Source organism: Lentinus tigrinus (assembly GCF_003813185.1).
Source record: "Lentinus tigrinus ALCF2SS1-7 unplaced genomic scaffold L226scaffold_5, whole genome shotgun sequence".
In the NCBI taxonomy this organism is placed as follows: domain Eukaryota; kingdom Fungi; phylum Basidiomycota; class Agaricomycetes; order Polyporales; family Polyporaceae; genus Lentinus; species Lentinus tigrinus.
This window is the reverse complement of record NW_027137914.1, coordinates 697,987-715,085: the sequence shown is the minus strand read 5'-3', so window position 1 is coordinate 715,085 and position 17,099 is coordinate 697,987. Positions and strand designations below refer to the sequence as shown.

General features: G+C 55.3%; 6 protein-coding genes across 6 annotated transcripts; 2 read left to right on the top strand and 4 right to left on the bottom strand.

The window, feature by feature from the left end:
* Positions 1–207: 207 nt before the first annotated feature.
* L226DRAFT_567975 (uncharacterized protein) lies at positions 208–543 on the top strand (the record flags this gene model as incomplete). Its single annotated transcript, XM_067684111.1, has 2 exons — positions 208–406; positions 467–543. The coding sequence occupies 2 exons, from the start codon at positions 208–210 to the stop codon at positions 541–543; spliced, it is 276 nt and encodes a 91-aa protein (XP_067538889.1).
* Positions 544–1,144: 601 nt separating this feature from the next.
* Positions 1,145–2,342, bottom strand: L226DRAFT_457948 (glycoside hydrolase family 17 protein; the record flags this gene model as incomplete). The annotated part of the gene is made up of 6 exons (XM_067675412.1): positions 1,145–1,390; positions 1,445–1,527; positions 1,589–1,919; positions 1,974–2,031; positions 2,084–2,186; positions 2,249–2,342. The coding sequence occupies 6 exons, from the start codon at positions 2,340–2,342 to the stop codon at positions 1,145–1,147; spliced, it is 915 nt and encodes a 304-aa protein (XP_067538888.1).
* Positions 2,343–3,107: 765 nt separating this feature from the next.
* On the bottom strand, positions 3,108–4,537 carry L226DRAFT_456704 (uncharacterized protein; the record flags this gene model as incomplete). The annotated part of the gene is made up of 7 exons (XM_067675317.1): positions 3,108–3,353; positions 3,424–3,506; positions 3,559–3,880; positions 3,942–3,967; positions 4,031–4,062; positions 4,120–4,222; positions 4,279–4,537. The coding sequence occupies 7 exons, from the start codon at positions 4,535–4,537 to the stop codon at positions 3,108–3,110; spliced, it is 1,071 nt and encodes a 356-aa protein (XP_067538887.1).
* A 701-nt stretch (positions 4,538–5,238) lies between these two features.
* L226DRAFT_567972 (uncharacterized protein) lies at positions 5,239–9,856 on the bottom strand (the record flags this gene model as incomplete). The annotated part of the gene is made up of 10 exons (XM_067684110.1): positions 5,239–5,322; positions 5,385–5,444; positions 5,501–5,623; positions 5,684–5,830; positions 5,891–6,193; positions 6,245–6,406; positions 6,467–6,786; positions 6,838–7,864; positions 8,004–9,565; positions 9,625–9,856. The coding sequence occupies 10 exons, from the start codon at positions 9,854–9,856 to the stop codon at positions 5,239–5,241; spliced, it is 4,020 nt and encodes a 1,339-aa protein (XP_067538886.1).
* A 2,680-nt stretch (positions 9,857–12,536) lies between these two features.
* On the bottom strand, positions 12,537–12,981 carry L226DRAFT_567971 (uncharacterized protein; the record flags this gene model as incomplete). Its single annotated transcript, XM_067684109.1, has 3 exons — positions 12,537–12,545; positions 12,607–12,876; positions 12,940–12,981. 3 exons carry the CDS (start codon positions 12,979–12,981, stop codon positions 12,537–12,539), a joined length of 321 nt encoding a protein of 106 aa, XP_067538885.1.
* Positions 12,982–13,702: 721 nt separating this feature from the next.
* On the top strand, positions 13,703–14,823 carry L226DRAFT_543716 (HET-domain-containing protein; the record flags this gene model as incomplete). The annotated part of the gene is made up of 3 exons (XM_067682218.1): positions 13,703–13,816; positions 13,884–14,554; positions 14,766–14,823. 3 exons carry the CDS (start codon positions 13,703–13,705, stop codon positions 14,821–14,823), a joined length of 843 nt encoding a protein of 280 aa, XP_067538884.1.
* Positions 14,824–17,099: the final 2,276 nt, after the last annotated feature.

Sequence of the window (17,099 nt, the reverse complement as noted above, 5' to 3'; positions counted from 1 at the left end):
TGGTGTTACTCCTTCGGTGCCAGTACATTCTGAATTTCACTGGCAGAAGCGTATACGTGCCGTTAAACGCCCATAAACGTACGTAGACCCTCGGCGTCGACCGACACTGCCCGTGCGGAATCAACGAGGCTCAGTATTCCTCCCGTATATGAGGAGCCACTCTCAGCTCGAGCCTTCGGTCCTGCTGCCCCGGCCACTGGCAGCACCATGACCCGCCCGTACCACATCCGTCGGGTCCTCCCCCGTGTGAAGAGGGCTCGTCTACCACGTCCTCCGCCGATTCCACCGTCGAAGCTCAAGAAGCCCACTTCTCGTGAGGATTCGTATGCATGGTCGGCTGTCAAGTGGGGGCTTGGTGCCTTCGCGGTTGCATTCGTGCAAGGATTCATAGCGACCGCACTCGCCGGTAAGTCATCGTTTGGCGACAGCTTGAATGATGTAGACCTTGACTGATCTCGATGTGCAGAACTCTTTTCTCTTCCTCGTTCTCGACGCTCATATGCATCCTTGCTACAACTGCGAGGAGAGTCATGTTCCAAGTAGGATGGCAGGGTAAGTCGGCGTGCTATTGATATCGTAGGATTCGAGGGAGACGCTGACTAGTTATCGTCTCTACTACCAGTTGCGAACGTGTATTCGGACGGGTCGTTCACGGCGACGTCTATATGTGTTGTTGAAATTGTCTGCGTTCGCCTTTGTTAACGTTGTGTCGTTCGCTTTGACTTGCTATGTATCACCCCCGCTCCAGTGCCGATTCAGGGTGCACGCGCCGCACAAGCTCGCTGCGTTGACTGCGTTTGAACGCGATTCCAAGGCTGGTTGTTTGCAGCATTACATCGAACAATTGGTTAGGCGATGGATGCACGAGTTGTGAAAGCAGCCACGGTCATGTTGGTAGAGCAGTCACAGTTTCGTCATCGGTTCTGCCCCTCACTTGGAGGCAAACTGGAGTGGCCTTCGAGGCAAACATAATGAGTATACAAACACATTCTCGTTGTACAACAACCTAAGGATACAAACACGCAACCAATAACCCTAGAAATGAAATGAAGCTATTGATATCAGAGTGAGGTCGTCGTGCACCAGGCACAACATTGCGAGACTCGTAGAATCCCGCGGCTCAGCCAAAGGAAAGCCGGCACTGCTAGCAGTGAGTCTTCGGCGCGAAGTTGAACTTGGTCTTGCCATTAGAACCGTAAATGCCATATCCCGGCTCCTGGTCTTCGGAGTAGATGTGTGCGAACCAGCCCACGCCACCGCCGGGTTGCGCTTTGAGATCCTCGCAGTGGTCGTCGAGAAGCTGGTAGTATCCGCGCTCGTTGGCGACGTTGGCCACGGCGGCGTGGCTGTTCGGCTTGACCCCGGAAGAGGTGACTGAAGGCCAACCGTTCTAAGAAGTCTGTCAGTTCAGGCGTACGAGGAACGTCGAGGAGATGAAGCGTACCTCATCGAAGTACATCTTCTTTCCGTTGCCATGGCTGGCAAAGAATTTGAGATCACGTTCGACGATGTTCCAGGCCTTGTCAGCTGTGGACAGGGATAGGCATATCAGCGGTGGCGCACGCGCAAAGTACAAGTAGCTACGTACACGTCGAAGCGTCTCCGGAGAAGAAAGGTAACATGTGAATGTTGATGGAATCAATGGCGTCCAAGACCACCTGTGCGTTGTTCTTGTTCTTCGTGTACCCGAACGCCATCTCGCTGACGGTGACGGGGATGCCGACATCTGCGAGCTCGTTCTTCGCCGACTTCACCTGCTGGGCGAGGTCGTTGGGAGAAATAGCGCTGTCGAAGAGGGGCTCGGAGCCGAACTGAACGACGCGGGTGACGAACTTGGCCTTAGGGTTGGACTTGAGAGTACTGAAGAGGGTGTCGCGGCGCTTGACCCAGGTTTTGTCCTGCGGACCATTGAAACCAAACTTCAAGCCAAGATGAGAGTCAACATCCATGATAGAGCATGAAGTAGTGCTTACCCAGATCAAGGCATGTACGCCCAGCCCGTTATCCCAAGCAGCGTCGACGACGTCATCGCTGAGTAACGGTATCAGGCAATTGTCTTTGCCACGTATGACGGAATACTCACTAGAATCCTTTCTTGTCGCACGCGCCATACAGGCGGACATAACGGGAGTTGAACGTCTTGCGCATGTCAGCAAACTCCTTCTGGAGCTGTGACTTGCTTTGACCTAAAATAGCCACCCACGTTGATCAGACACACACACGATACTGGGATACGGTAAGCACTCACACGCTGTGACCTCGTAGCTGAAGCCTAGGAAGGCATGTTCAGTACTTGGATCACACCACCAGTTGGTGGTATCCTGAGGCACGTTGTCTGGCATCTGGAAACCGAGCGCCGGGAAGCAGCTCGAGGCCGAGGGCGAACTGCCCGAACCGGAGGTAGAGGAGGTATGTGCCGCGGGTTTCGAGGTACTCGTCGGTGTGGCGGAGTGGGAAACGACCGACGTCGAGGCGGAAGAGCTCTTAGCTTTGCATCTGCGTTGAAGTCGCTTCGTGTTACGGATCGGATGCGCATTCGTGAAGGACAGACAGGAAAGAACGAGCAGTATCGAAAAGAGAGTGAGCGTCAGGTGGGAGCGCGCCATGCCGAGTCGTAATTGGTCGCAGAACGCGAGTCTTGCCGCCAGTACCGGAAGAGGAAGAGGAGAGGGAGGGGCACCGACCTTCGCACCACCTCCTAGTTATAGAGGCTCGGAAAATTTACCCCGGAGAGGGCCAAATACTGAACAAAAGCTAGGCATGCAGGCTTGGCGCACAATAGGACGCCGCACGGTGCCAAATCGCCGCGCAAATCGATAGAATGATGCCCTGTGCTATGAGTACAATTGCCGCGTGTATACCCTCCAGCAACAACCCAGACACACCGTCATAAATACAAAGAAACCAGACACTGAATCTTTGAGCAATACGAAGTCGTCGTTGGTCGTAAAAGAGGTCGTTCGAAGGTCATTAGCGAGTGGCTGGTATCGTCGAGGCTAGGGCGCTTCGCCCTTGACTACGCCTCTTTCGCACGCCGGCGAACATCACCGCCGTCGACAACCAAGTCCTTGCGAGGTTTCCGTGGGAGGACAGGAGGTGGCGTTGATTCAACAGTGGGTCCTCGGCGCAAAAGGGAACTTCATTACACCCTTGGAGTTGTAGATGCCATAGCCCGGCTCTTGGTCGTCGGAGTAAATGTGTGCGAACCATCCGATGCCACCGCCCTCGACCGCCTTCAGATCCTCGCAGTGCTGATCGAGCAAGACGTAGTACCCGTGTTCGTTCGGGATGTCGGCAACAGCATCTGGGCTGTTGGGTTGGACGCTAGGGGAGGTGACGGAGGGCCATCCGTTCTGCAATGATGAGATGATCCGATATCAGGATGCTGGTCCACGGGAAATAACTTGGAACAGAGCGCCGCACCTCATCAAAGTACATTTTCTTGCCGTTCCCGTGGTCGATGAACCATTGAAGGTCCCCTTCAACGAGTGGCCAGGCTTGGTCAGCTGGTATTTAACCGTCAGCATAGATGCGTATGGCATTTCCAGAAGCACGTACAGGTCGATGCATCCTGCGAGAAGAATGGCAGCATGTGGATGTTGATGGAATCGATGGCATCGAGAACGTCTTGTGCACCCCCGCGCTCCTGGTATCCGTATGCAAGCTCGCTCACGGTGACCGGAATGTGCAGGCTCGAGAGGTTCTGCTTTGCCAGCAGGACCTGCTCAGCTAGCTGGTCATGTGGGAGGACGTTGTCGAAGAGCGGCTCTGAACCGAACTGCAGCACCCTGGTGACGAACTTGGCCTTGGGGTTTGAATGCAACGCCGCGAGAAGGGTATCGCGTCGCCCAATCCAGACGTCATCTCCGTTGAAGCCAAACTGGGATAGATGGAGGGCGATGGTTAGAAGGACATTAAAGTGAAAGGAGTCCAGATCTTACCCAGATGAGCGCATGTACGCCGAGGCCTGAGTCGAGGTTAGCGACGGCATTAATGAGGAGATTCGTTGCATCTCATCATGTGTACTCACTGTTCGCCCACGCGGCATCGACGATGTCGTCACTGGCGTGAGAAGTGCGTTAGTTTACCTCGGACCTTATTCGGCTTCGAAGCACTGACTAGAACCCGTCGCGGTCGCAGGCACCATACAGACGAACGTAGCGTGACTGAAAGTGCGTGCGGATGTCCGCGAACTCCTTGTGGAGTTGTGCACGACTTTGACCTACGGAATATGTTGATTAGTAACAGCACATGAGGCAATGACACATGTTCACTCACAGGCTGTGACTTCGTAACTGAAGCCAACGAAGGCGTACTCTGTTGTCGGGTCGCACCACCAATTCGTGTTGTCGGATGGGAGGACGGCGGGCATGATAAAGCTCAGCGAGGGGAAACAGAATGGTGCCGGCGAGGCAACTGCACTGGCCAACGGCTGGCGATCCTGTCCGAAGTTGTGTGGCTGCACGCCATGCTCGAATGGGGCGGCGTAAGCGAGCCCCGAAAGGGCAAGCACAGTGAGAGCGGCAGTGAGGGCCATCTTCCGCTGAAGGGGAGATGGGGAAGGGGGAAACGAGCGACGATTTATGTGGGTTGGAACCCACAAGCGACGAGGCTCAGCTGCCTGCAGCGGCCGCGCGCACGGTATATATAGGTTCAGCGCGCGCAGGAACCTGTCGAGCGGGCGAAGTGCGCAAAGTCGATGATACCCGTCCCTGGACTTCGGCGTGGTGAAATCAAAGACGAACTAGGTGGAGTTTCGTGCAAGACACCAAGACCCGATACGGGCGTACTGTGATCGGAGGCTGACAGGAAGTCGAAGCCGCTGAGAGCCGGATTCGACAATCCTGATCGAGACTGCAGCATGGTCAGCGGTCCCAAATCGGCTTTGTTGACCTATCCCTAGGAGCTGCAACGTAGTTATAGCAGGAGACATACAAATTCACCTTGCTAGCACGGCGTAGCTAGAAGCACGCCACATGGACGAAGCAACCGAACCACATCACCCGCCTTGTCACGCGCCCTCCTGTCACGAGTCACCGCGATGGATGTTCTGACCGAAGACACGCCTCTCCGTCCGAGCAGGTTGGATGCGGATAAGAAGTACATTCAGTTGCTGTCAGCTAAAGGTCGAGTACACTTGTAGCGACTTGCTGTCCAGGCTCGGAAGAAGCTATCTGGACACGCACGAGCATGCTGTGTGAGAGAAGCAAGGCACGAGTGTCGTAATACTTCCGCGACTCAGCAGAGATGGGCTGGATTCACACCGAGCGGGAGCATCGTATGGTCTTGTAGTGCCGCGGAGGTCCAAGCCGCAGACTTCAGCTATGATAATTGAGATGTCAGAGTCAACTATCTTTCCTTTCCAGACAATAAGCACAACGTACGTCCGCTTCCGCGTCGCTGGCGGGTATCAAATTCATATGGTCCGGGATATCTCCAGAGTTCTGCGCACGAGTTAGACCACGAGGACACGAGTATCATCTGCAAGAAGTCAACCCACCAGTGTAGACTCGTCCAGTTCTCGGAATGTGAGTAGAAGGTCTGTGGGTATCTGTGTTGGGAAGATCAAAGCGTGCACTGTCGGAGTGAACGGTCGGGTCGACGAAGCCTTCGCCGCAAGCGCCTGTTGCAATATTTGAGTAATCCATCCACCGACGTGTACTAAACTGGCAGAACGACTTACATGTGCAACATGAAGCGCAAGCCGGATTTCCAGCCGTCGGCCTCGCGCCTCGCTGCCGATAACCACGAAGAGTTCCCAGACGCAGTCGACAAGGAACACTGCCTGACTGAACTCCGGGTGGCTAGGGAAACCAGCTATTGGTCGAACCTTCCGTTGCAATCGATATTAAGAATGAAGACCGAGGAGACGATGTGCGGAGGAGCTCACCACTTCACTGTGAGCAGCATCCACTATCCAGGCACGCGGATCGACGATGAGTGCTGCAGGTCGCCATTTCCAGTAGTCCGCCTTCGCGTAGTCGCCTTCGCCTAAGATCATCCAGAACATCTCGTCGGCATGACTCTCCTCCTCAGTAAACTCAACAACGCTCTCTGTAGAAGGCGCCAAAGACTGCGCGTAGCCTAGCGCGGCACGCTGCTCGGCGGTCGTCGAACCACGGCCGTGCCAGACATAGAACGTGCCAAGGATGGAGATGCAGTAACTGTAACCAGAACAGAGGTTCTTGATGCTCTACAGAATAGAGTGAGCTACTAGGGATAGATAAAACACAAATAAACGCACCAGGTCGAGCTCATCGATGAAGACCAAGCCTTGAAGGGACCGCACGAGGTGCATCGCCGTATTCTCTGCGCTCCAATGCGCGCGGGTGCCCTGTCTTGTGGCAAATGTGCCACCGAGCACCGAGACGAACTCTGGCGGTTCTCGTGCCTGCTCTACTGTAATCTGCAATACCACAGTTACCCAGTTAGCGACTAGACACACGTTTGAGGGTACTGTGCGTACTGGGGTAGTACCGTATCGCCGCGCAAGCTCCTGCACCTTCTGGAATTCCTTGTCGCCCGCTTGTGCGCGCTTGCCGTGCCACGCCCACACCTTCGTTGCCACAAGCCCACTCGACTTCACTTTTGCACGGTGAATGAAAGCGAGCACTTCTGAGTCATAGAACACGTGCGCATCCACACTAACAGCGGTTGCGGTGCTCCCAACAATGGCCATAACGTCGACGGATATGGTCATGACATCCGGATCGGGTTTGTATACTGTGCGAGGAGCACGGTACAATGCCTCCACATTCACATGCGGAAGTGGTTCATCAGAATGTGCTAGTAAGCTTTTCAGTGAATGCAGTTAGCTATAGAGACGTCAATACTGACCTAAGCGAGTAAGCTCATCCTTGGCAGAGGCCTTTGCCTGAGGCGCTTCGACAGGCGCCGGGTGCTGGGCCTTGAGTTCAGGAACCATGCCTTGCACCTGCACAATAACCTGGGCAACCTCCGTCTTATCAGCCTTGGGAACCTCAATTTCCTCCTCCTCGAGCAGCGCAGGGTCTGGGGCAGCGTCCTGCTTGAGCGTCCCGGCGGGTGACGGCACAGGCGTCCGTTCCTCCGCGAGAGGTGGCATGATGAACGCAGAGTACTTCTCATAACTCGATTTGCGTTTTTCCAATGGCGGGGCCGTGATAGTGGTCGTTCTACTCGTAGATTGTGACCCGTGCGTAGGGGCCCCGTTCGTTCCACCAGAGCGCGGACCCCAGTTCACGACCATGTTGCGCACGCTCGGCGGTTCATTCTTTCCTTCCTCCTCCGGAGCTTTAGTAGCATGCGAGGCGCCGAGAGAGGGTGGCCGGGACGGGCCATGAACCTCCGCAGGAGAGTCAACGACGGGTGAAGAAGGCGGATGATGCAGTGCTTCCGTGAAAGCTTGTGCGACATCCATCACCGTCGCGCGGTTGCCGGTGCTGGGTATACGTGCATGTCGAGGGCTCGACGGCGGTTTCTGGACCTTGCTCTGAGGGGGAGTCACTGAAGGACTGCGTGAAGCGGGCGGGGCTGCAAGCGAGCTTGTAGGGCTCGTCTTCGCAGAGCTTGTAGGAGTAGACGTGTGCACCTCCAGAGTTTCCATTATGGGCTTCGGAGGCATCGTGGTCGCAGAGACAGAACGGCCATTGGTAGACGGAGGTGATGGGTATTGCGAAGTGGGCGACGTTGTCCGGACTGTTTGTGGTGGAGTGAACGCAGAGGCCGAACGCTCGGATGCTGTCTGGAGGCTGGATGACCGCGCCGCGGTGGTGTTATCCCTGGGAGGAGACGCCTCCCGGATTGCCGTCAGCTTTGATGCGCCTGCTGCTCGTGTTGGCGCGCTCTTGCTCTTGCGCGGCTTCTTAGCCCGGTCCTTCGTAGGCTGAACCCAGAAACAAAGATCGCCGAGTCAGCCGCATGTCGAGTCCCAGGAGTAGAGGTAGTACGGCGAAAGCAAAGCGAAGCAGAAATGTGAATTGCTACCCCACGAATCAACACATATGTTACCAAAATGAACGTACATGACTGAGCGGCTTGCCCGAGGTGCCCTCGGGAAGCCCCGCTGCGCCCTGCTCCTGCACCAAACCGCCACTGGTCGTCCGAGTCCGCACGCGCATCCCAAGCTCGTCCACATCTCCCGTGCGATGGGTCTGCAGAGGTGGTGAAGGCTCGTCGCCGGTCTTCGTCGGCTGAATGTATGTTATGACCGTCTTCGCAGACCCGAGCTTCGGGCCGTTGTAGGCGCTCTCGCTCACGGACGAGAAGCCTCCGACGGAATCTCCTGTCTTCATCGTCGGCAGGAGAGGCAGCGAAGTCTTGGACTTGAGCAAAGGACCAGTGCTGTCGCGTTTCAGCGGCACACTGTACGATGACGCGGTCGGTGATGTCTGCGCAGGGTCCACAGTGAACGACTTCCGTAGCGGCATGGGTTTGGGAGAGATGACTGCAGGAGGAGTAGGAGTACCGCTACCCGTATGTTGCCATCGATCGAGCACTGAGCTCTGGCGACGGCCACCAGGAGAAAGCGACTTGTCTGGAATTGGAGAGCTCTCGGGTGAGACGATTGAGGCAGTCTTCTCCACCATGTTCTTGACGAAGCCACGACCCTGAAGTCGGCTGAGACTGGGGGTCGGCTCTTTCGCTGGAGGCAGCTTAAGGAATGCGGGTGAGGGATTGTGGGAAGGAGGCATCTGCGGACTACCGAAGGAAGGCCGAGGGGTTGGCTGGATGGGTCGCGCAAGGCCAGGGAGTGGCTTTGGCGAGACAGAAGGTGGAGGCGGTGTGTGAAGCGCAGCTGAAGAGGGACGAGGTGCTGGAGACTTCGAGCCAGAGGATACAACTGAGCCAGTAGTGCGGGGTGTGATCGGACGGATGATGGTTGGGTTCGGGGAATGTGAGAGGGGTCGGGGTACTGGATCTGCCTTGGGCTTCGTCGAGAACGTCTCTGCAGGTGCAGTCGGCTTCGATAGTGCAACACCTGTGGGAGTACTGATTGTGCGTTGCCGAAAGGCAGCCTGAGATGAGCCCGTATGGCTGGGGATTATCTCGCGGTCGCGTTCCGGCGCCTTCTCCACCGCTGCACGCACACTTGATACCGTTGAAGGTGTGCTTATGCGACGGTCTCTCTGCAAAGTACTGGAAGAAGGTGATGACCTTGCTTCCTCCTCTCGAATGGCACGAGACACGACAGACGCAGTGCCATGGCCGGTCATGCCAGGCATGGCCACTCCGCCACGACCGAATACCGGATGAGGCGCGGAGATGTGGGTACGCTGTTCAAACTGCGTGGGGTCATGAGCATCTTGTTGTGGGGCCTGCTTCGTGAGCCTTGGGCCTGTGGCACGGCCGCCGATGAAGGCTGCGAGAGATATTGGAGAGGAAGGGCGCTTGTTCAGTGCGGCCGGAGGTGCTGGTGCAGCGGTAGGTGCTGGGGAGCGATTAGGTGCTCTATGAGTTGGACTTTCGCCCATGAGCTTCCGCAAAGCATCGTCTTGGTTCCTCTGCTTCTCCTTCGCGGTCAATGGCTCGTCCGAGACCACAGATCGGTCGTCGACTTTGATTACTGCGGCAAGCCCACCTTGGGCTATGAAGAGTATGCCAATCTCAGGCACTCGACTCAACCAAGTGGAATGTTCAACTCACATAGATCAACACTATTTGTCCTGCTACCGAGGTTGGTGCTTCTGCGCAGCCGAGCCTGTCTGGAGGCAGCAATCTCCGCCTCGAGCCGTCGAGTCTCCACCTCCTCATCCTCATCCACCTGCTTCTGCAACGCCTTGATCTTGCTCGTCCACTCCGCGAGAGACGCGTCTGGTTTAGATGGGATGCCCATCGCGCTCCGACGGGCCGCGCTAGATGGGCGGGGGATGTCCATTGTGGTCGGATGCGCACGTTGTGCCGTAGTATCAACCAATTGTACGCGGTACCCGTCCTCGAGTAATCCTGAAAGACGTTCAAGCCTAGATATACATCAAACTCGGTATGGTCGCCAGTGTGAGCCAAGGACAGATGGTGGTTGGAAGGAAACCTGGAAAGGCGCGGTGACCACTACGACACTCCTTGACTTCGTTTCCATCCTCAACTTTGTCATTTCTCCTCCTGCTTCTCTCTACGCTCTCCAAAATGCATGTTTGGTCGCCAATCCTTGATTTGAAGTGGACTGTGTATCAGTCCCGAATGCCCGTCTGCAGTAACCCCGCGAAACCCGTTGAGGCCGTTACTGAGCACTATGGCAGCTTGGCCTCGAAGCTAATCCGAGACTCAAAGATCCATTCGATATACATCTTTGATACATCCGAGGTTGCTTGCGAAATGTGTCCGGACCCACCAGGTGTTCTCGGCAGCCTGATTCGACTCCGCGACGCGCTGGTAAGTCGCACCTGAGCAAGGGGCAGTATCGCTGCGCATACTCTTCGTATGCAATGTATCATCTGCGGCCACCACTGGCGATCCTTACGCATACTCGGAAGGGATCGGAGGTGAAACTGGAAGCCGGCCACGACTGAGGCTGACCACGGTGGGTGCCAGTAGTGACAGCCCCAACCGCACCTCCGCAGGGTGGATATGAGGACCCTCCATCCTCCGACTTGCTCTCTCCAATGGACTCCTACATCGCAAGCTAGCATTGCTCTGCAACGCAGGCCGAGCGGATGAAGAGGTACCTAGGACGGCTGGTGAGTCCCTCTACGTATGCTCTATTGCTCTCGCCGCTCATCAGAGCTGCTCACTGCTCAGGATACAACCCCCGGTTGTTGGAGTTTTCGTTTCACCCGGAGGTACAGGTGAGTGTAACATCGTCGTTGTCTTCCGTTCTATGCCTTCTATGTCCTACACTCTGTCTCCCGTCCGTACATGATTTCAATCCCCTTTATCGCACGACCCTGCTAGGACCCTGCCGTCGGGACTGGGCTGACATCGTCTCTCCCAGTCAAGACATCAAATGAAATACCCCAGGACATCACAGTCGTCGACGTTAGCCATCCTCATCAAGTGCACAAGCCCTGGTGGCCGCCCAGGACGGTCGGTGAGTACTTGAGTGCCCATCCCTTGTCCTTCCTGCGTTTTCATCCTCGTTGCGACGCTCATACGCGTACGCCCCCATCAGCGTCGATGGCGAGCACGCCAAAGAAGCGTTGCGAAACTAAACCAATATAGCACGGCGCCGGACGTCAGGTACGCACCTTTCGCACCTCCCTCCCTTCTCCATCTTTCTCGTCCGCCGACGTCATGTTCTAAACGGTTGGCTGACAACTCACTCGTTTAGATCATACACAATACCAGGCGGAAAGCAAGCCAGGCAAGATATATATGTACTGGAACCCACGACATCAAGTAAGTGCGTCCATGCACTGCCCGCAGGCAGCGGTGGCTGACATTGCTCTTGTGCCAGTCGAGAAGGAAGGAAAGAAGAAGTTTGATAACATCGCGCAATAACATGGATCTGTTCAACATCGTGAGTAACTACTATTGTCCGCTGGCCATGTTGCCCATACGAACCCGAAGGAAACAAGGCCACAATCCACATCTCAACTTTCGTCCTACTCGCCGGCCTGTTTGCCGCTCGCCGTCGGTTTCTCCTCGACAGAAGAGCTGCGCCTCGTGTAACATCCCGGACGACCTCCAGTTCTGTACATCTTCCTGATTTTCAAGAAAAGAGCCCGAAAACCCACATTTCTATGTGAGCTACCCCTTCCATGTGCAATATTTCTTGCTGACCTCGCTTACGTCCAGCGGAGACGAGAGGAAGTTAGGAAGAATCCAAAGTGTACGATAGTATACGGCACATGCAGTCTATAGGTGTACGCCTCTGCTCTTGTGCAGACTCACGACAGTTCTAACTTCACTTGCGTTACAGTTGGAGCCACTGAGAAGTAAAGAGAGTTGTACGATAGTATACGGCGCCCATGGCTTTAGGTGAGCATCCTTAGTGTCCCGCAACGTCTCGTTACACCAGTCGCTGACTTGATTCCAAGTTGCCATAGGCCGAAGAAGGCAAGATTCTCGCAGGAATGTACGATAGCACGAAGGTCGTCAAGGCGAGAGAAGGTAATTACTCCCAGTGTTCGTAAGCTTGCGCCTCTAACGTCGCTTCTCATAGGCTGGATAACACCGAGGCACTACGCGCGATGGCGTCTACACGTACATCCCCCGTGTTTTCCGATCGTCATCGGTATCATACGGAATGAGCTGCGCTCCATGACTGTGTCAACACCAGGACATACCTGTGTACCGTCACTCCTTGCTCGTATCGTTCATACCTGTGTAGTAGCTGCTCTTCACCACTTGGCAAGTGTCCAGGCAGTTTCGTCCATGTAATTGTATCATGCGCCATGATCTTGTGTGCGACACCTACTCCTGTGAGCAACGCGGTGATCCTTGAGGATATGAGTCGTAGAAAAGAATCACTGGCGCAAGAAGAGCGTAAAGCACGCCGTGTGACAGAGCAAACCCTTCAATAGCCGTGATACATAAACGCAAAACAAACAGAGCAATCGACGTCAACGAAAATGACCATCATGAAATGGTCTCGGACAGGCCGTTGTAACGTCTTCAGTTCATTGGTCCTGCAGAACGCGAGTTAGGAACCTCCACCTCTCCGAGTGACTGCCAGTGGGTCAGCCTCACCTCATGCTGCTCCTTGTCGTCTTGCTCTTCCTTGCCGTTCTTGCGGCGAGCAGCCCATCTCTCCCTCAGATCTGTCCGCTTCTGTAGTGCCATCTCTTTGGCTGTTACAGCTGCCTCGCTCATTTTGTCACAAGCCACTTCGCGCTTCTCTGCGACGGCGGCCTTCGTCTCGACGTAGCGGTCCTTTACCGCCCTGACCCCGTCCACCATTTGTTTGGCCCCAGAGAAGTGGTAGTATCCGTACCCTGCCGTCCAGAAGATGTTTGGTTGCTACGTGAGCAATTGCAGTCATAAGTTCGAGGATGCGGAGGTGCGCTCCCCAATGAGAGCTACAGCAGTTACGCCCCCGAGACCTCCGACGAAGTACGGGAGCATGCTACGACCCTGAGTAGACGGCGTCGACGGTGCGTTGCGTGGTATCAAAGAATATCGTCGGGTGAAAACCCTTCGTGAAGTGTCAGATGAACACTCTGGGGCTAGTAGGCGGGAGTGGCAAGCAAAGCGAGTGAATTTTGAGAGATGGTTCATGGCCTGGGAGTGCTCAACGGTGCACGGTGGTGGGACGACTCGCAGCCTAGCCTATTTATGCAGCTATCAAGGTGACCTTTGCGCCTCGCTGTTGCCACCGTGAAAGACCCTTGAGGGTCGACATGGCTAAGGAAGGAGCTTGAACTTAGCGTCTGCCGGGGCCGAGTGGACACGCACCTGTATGGGCGCCTACACGTAGCTTCGATTCCGACGACGCGACTTCTCCCGCTCGATACCCAGAACCTGAAAGTGAACGTCCGCGGTGCGTGACCAGGTACGTCTTCACATGGATACTCACCGGTGAGAGGTGATCTGCTGTCACGAATACAGTCGGAGTTAAGTTAAGGAACATCGTACAACGGTCAACGTTCAAGTCAAAGAGGCCCGTCCTGATCCGATGTAGAGTACGCAGAACACCGCCACGAACCCACGGTCCATTGGCAACGCCTGGGCGACATCATGACACTGCTCTTGCTACGACTACATATATCCCTCTCGATCCGTGCTCTCCACGTATCAAGGCGAGTGCAATGAACAATGTGTGACACTCTTACTGACGATCCCAGAGATGTGGCTCCTCGACGCAACAACCTTTGCCCTATTCTCAGTTGACGATCCATCGCAAGTACGATATGCTGCTGTATCACACGTGTGGAACGCACTGGGCGAACCGTCTTTTCAGGTATGGTATGCTTTATGGGATTATTATACCGAGTGCTTATCTGGTTCATACAATGCAGGACATCCAGGCGCTGCATACAGAAATTGAGCGCACGTTGGGGAGCGAACCCGACGATGAACAGGTCCAAGCATATATAGAAGGTCACGGCAACCATGCCTTCTGGTCCAAGATCGCGAGTGCCTGCGCTTTCGCGCGCGCTCATGGCTACCAGTATATCTGGATCGACACCTGCTGCATCAACAAGATGAGCAGCGCCGAGCTCTCCGAGGCGGTAAACTCCATGTTTGAGTGGTACGCTCAAGCGAGCGTACGCTACGCGTACCTCCACGACGTACCGGACCACGAGTATCCTTCCGGAGAGAGGTCCAAGTTCCGATCGAGCAAGTGGTTCAAGCGGGGTTGGACTCTGCAGGAGCTCGTTGCTCCTCGCTTCGTCGTGTTCCTCTCGAAGGACTGGACTGTGCTCGGGACGAAGCACGTCCTCGCACGCGTCATCGAGGAGATTACGCACATCAGTCGAGCAGTCCTGACGCATGAGGAGTCCCTCGACGCTGTCAGCATCGCCGAGCGGATGTCCTGGGCGTCGGAGAGGCAGACCACCCGGGTGGAGGACGAAGCGTACTCGCTCCTAGGCATCTTCGGCATCCATATGCCCACCATTTATGGCGAAGGAAATCAGGCATTTATCAGGCTTCAGGAGGAGATACTCCGGCGCATTCCGGATCAGTCGCTGTTCGCGTGGGGCAGCTCTATCTCTCTGCAATCCCCCTCCGACCCGCAACGTCTACTTGTCAGTACAGTAGACAATGACCCCTCCGTTCCTCCGCCACGTTCCGCCTACCTTTTTGCGCCTTCTACTACCGAGTTCTACAATTCCACAGGCTTGTCGCCCATGTCCCTACAGGGGTTCTCTCAGCGTTTGTCGGTAGTAGACATCCAACCTCCACAGTATATCACCACCAGCTACGGTCTACGTGCCAGGCTTCCCATCATGCAGCTTGATATAGGAGAGCCTGGCGACGAAGTAACTGTGATCGTTGCTCTCCTGGCATGCCAGAATCCGCAGGGTAGCATACCGGCACTCGTTCTATTCTCTAAGAATGAACCGAACCAATACAGCGTGGGTGGATATGCCTTTCGACCTCTTGATTCCGCTGTGTCTCCGCTGGAATACTCCGCTCCACGCTCGGTGATTCGACGCCAGAAGTTCCCCAGGTTCATTTTCCTGCATCCGGCAGTGCTGAGCCATCTCTGTACATCCTCTCCAAGACGTGTCGCACATTGGGAGAATATCTATGTCCTTCACCGTCCGCTCCGCATCACAACTCGACTACCACTCCGGTTTGCTCTCGCGTCTCCCGGCATACCCGGACCAAGGCATTCTCCCTTTGCAGGCAGTTGTGATATCATCATCCCTCGATATACCTCCTCGTGCCTTACCGACGCTGGCTACGTATTCGCGGATTTATGCGTCACCCAGGGTAGCCCCATAGCTGTGCGCAGTACCAACCAACGTTATAGTATTGCGTTCTGGCAGGATCAGACAACAATCAATGCTCCCGAATACATCAAGATCGGCTTCGAACTCTGCGACGATCAAGCCTTTCCTCGAAATGCCAGGCCACTTCACGTGGCCATCATAGACTGGTGCACGATACAGGAACAACAGCGTGGTTCGGCCGACTCGGGGCAGTGGAGCGGCATTAGCAGTATTATTGCAGACTGCGACAAGTACCACGTACAAAATTGGGAGGATGGGGAGAAGATCTTCACATTCAACCACCTGAGCAAGTCCCTCAGGCTGAAGTTCACCGAGTGGTATTTTGAACCCACACCGCTCGCTGATCACGGTGTCGGCGAAGCCCCTCCGCGGGCAGCGTACGCAATGGACATCACGTTCATCGACCACGCTTCCCATCTCATGGGACAGTACAGCCCTTCTGACGCATCCTCGGTCACAACAGTACAATCCCCTCCCCTCCAGTGGGATGCCGCTCCGTGGGAGACTCCGCCGCCGTCTTGGCTGTCGAGGACGTCGGTGACAGAGCCTGAGATCGGGTCGCTCTCTAGCTATGGTACTCCTTACTCCGAGGAGATGTCTCCGTCTCCAATCATCCCACCGCTTCCCCCACTTCCCGTGCTTTCCCCAAGCTCAAGCATCCCTCCTCCCCCTCCGCCGCCGCCTCCTCCAAACAGAGACGGCCAACCATTTGGTCCCGGGATCGTCACGCATCCTATCAAGTCAATTCTGAGATCCCGTCCTCCTTCAAGCCCAAGCTTTATCCCGCCAAGTCCGGCGACCCCCAGCTTCATAATATCTCCGCGTGCGAGTCCTGGGCCTGCATTCGAGATCCCCCCACCTCCGACTCCTAATAACACGTCAGAGGACGGCGACGACTATGGGGAAGGCGAATTCTTTCTCAGGGCACGTCCGCCGGATACCAACTGGTGGCATCCTACCAGTAACCCCTCCTATCCGGCCCAGACAGCATACATCGGATACGGTGCTGGTCATGACACAATCCGTGCTGGCCAGCTGACCGCACTTCGTTCCATACTCTCCGATCCTTCTTACCGCCGATCCGGTCGAAATGAGGCGCAGGAGGAGGGACCCAGGGTCCGCTTCAAGACAGCTGAAGCGAGGCCAACGCCGTGGTGAATATAGTGTGGACATCGTGCAACCTCCTCCTCTCATGCAACGATACATGATGAACATATCATACTTACCATAGTCGAGGAGGGTATTTTTGGGCGGATGCATTCACTGCGTGAGACGGGTCTCTCGGGAGGGGGGTCAGAGACAAGCGGATACGATGTCGGGATTTGTCCTGACGGCCCATTGCGAGATGGTCTCGTCAGGGGACCAGAGGAAACCGAGGTTATTCCTGGTTGTCTCTGGTGCCGGTGCAGAGATGGTCTCTGGTGGGCGGTACGAGACAAGCTTAAACGAGCATATCGGACACAGCCTAGACAGCAATACGATCTGCTTGGTTTTCCACTTCACACAGATCCCAGATGTGCAGCAACAAGATTGTTAACAGACTAGACATCAACCCGTGCTACGCACGGGTGCAACGATGATGAACTTTGTACTACGCCTGGGTCCTGTTTGGATACACGTTTCTCGCAAGAGAAACTGTTGGAGTTCACGCAGAGTGGAGAGAGTGGAACAGTGTATGATAGCGCTCGCCTTTACATATACAACTTTACAAGTAAGACATCAAGCAGACAACTAATAGTAACACCAAAGTCCGATGAGTGTGATGATCAACTGAATCTGAAT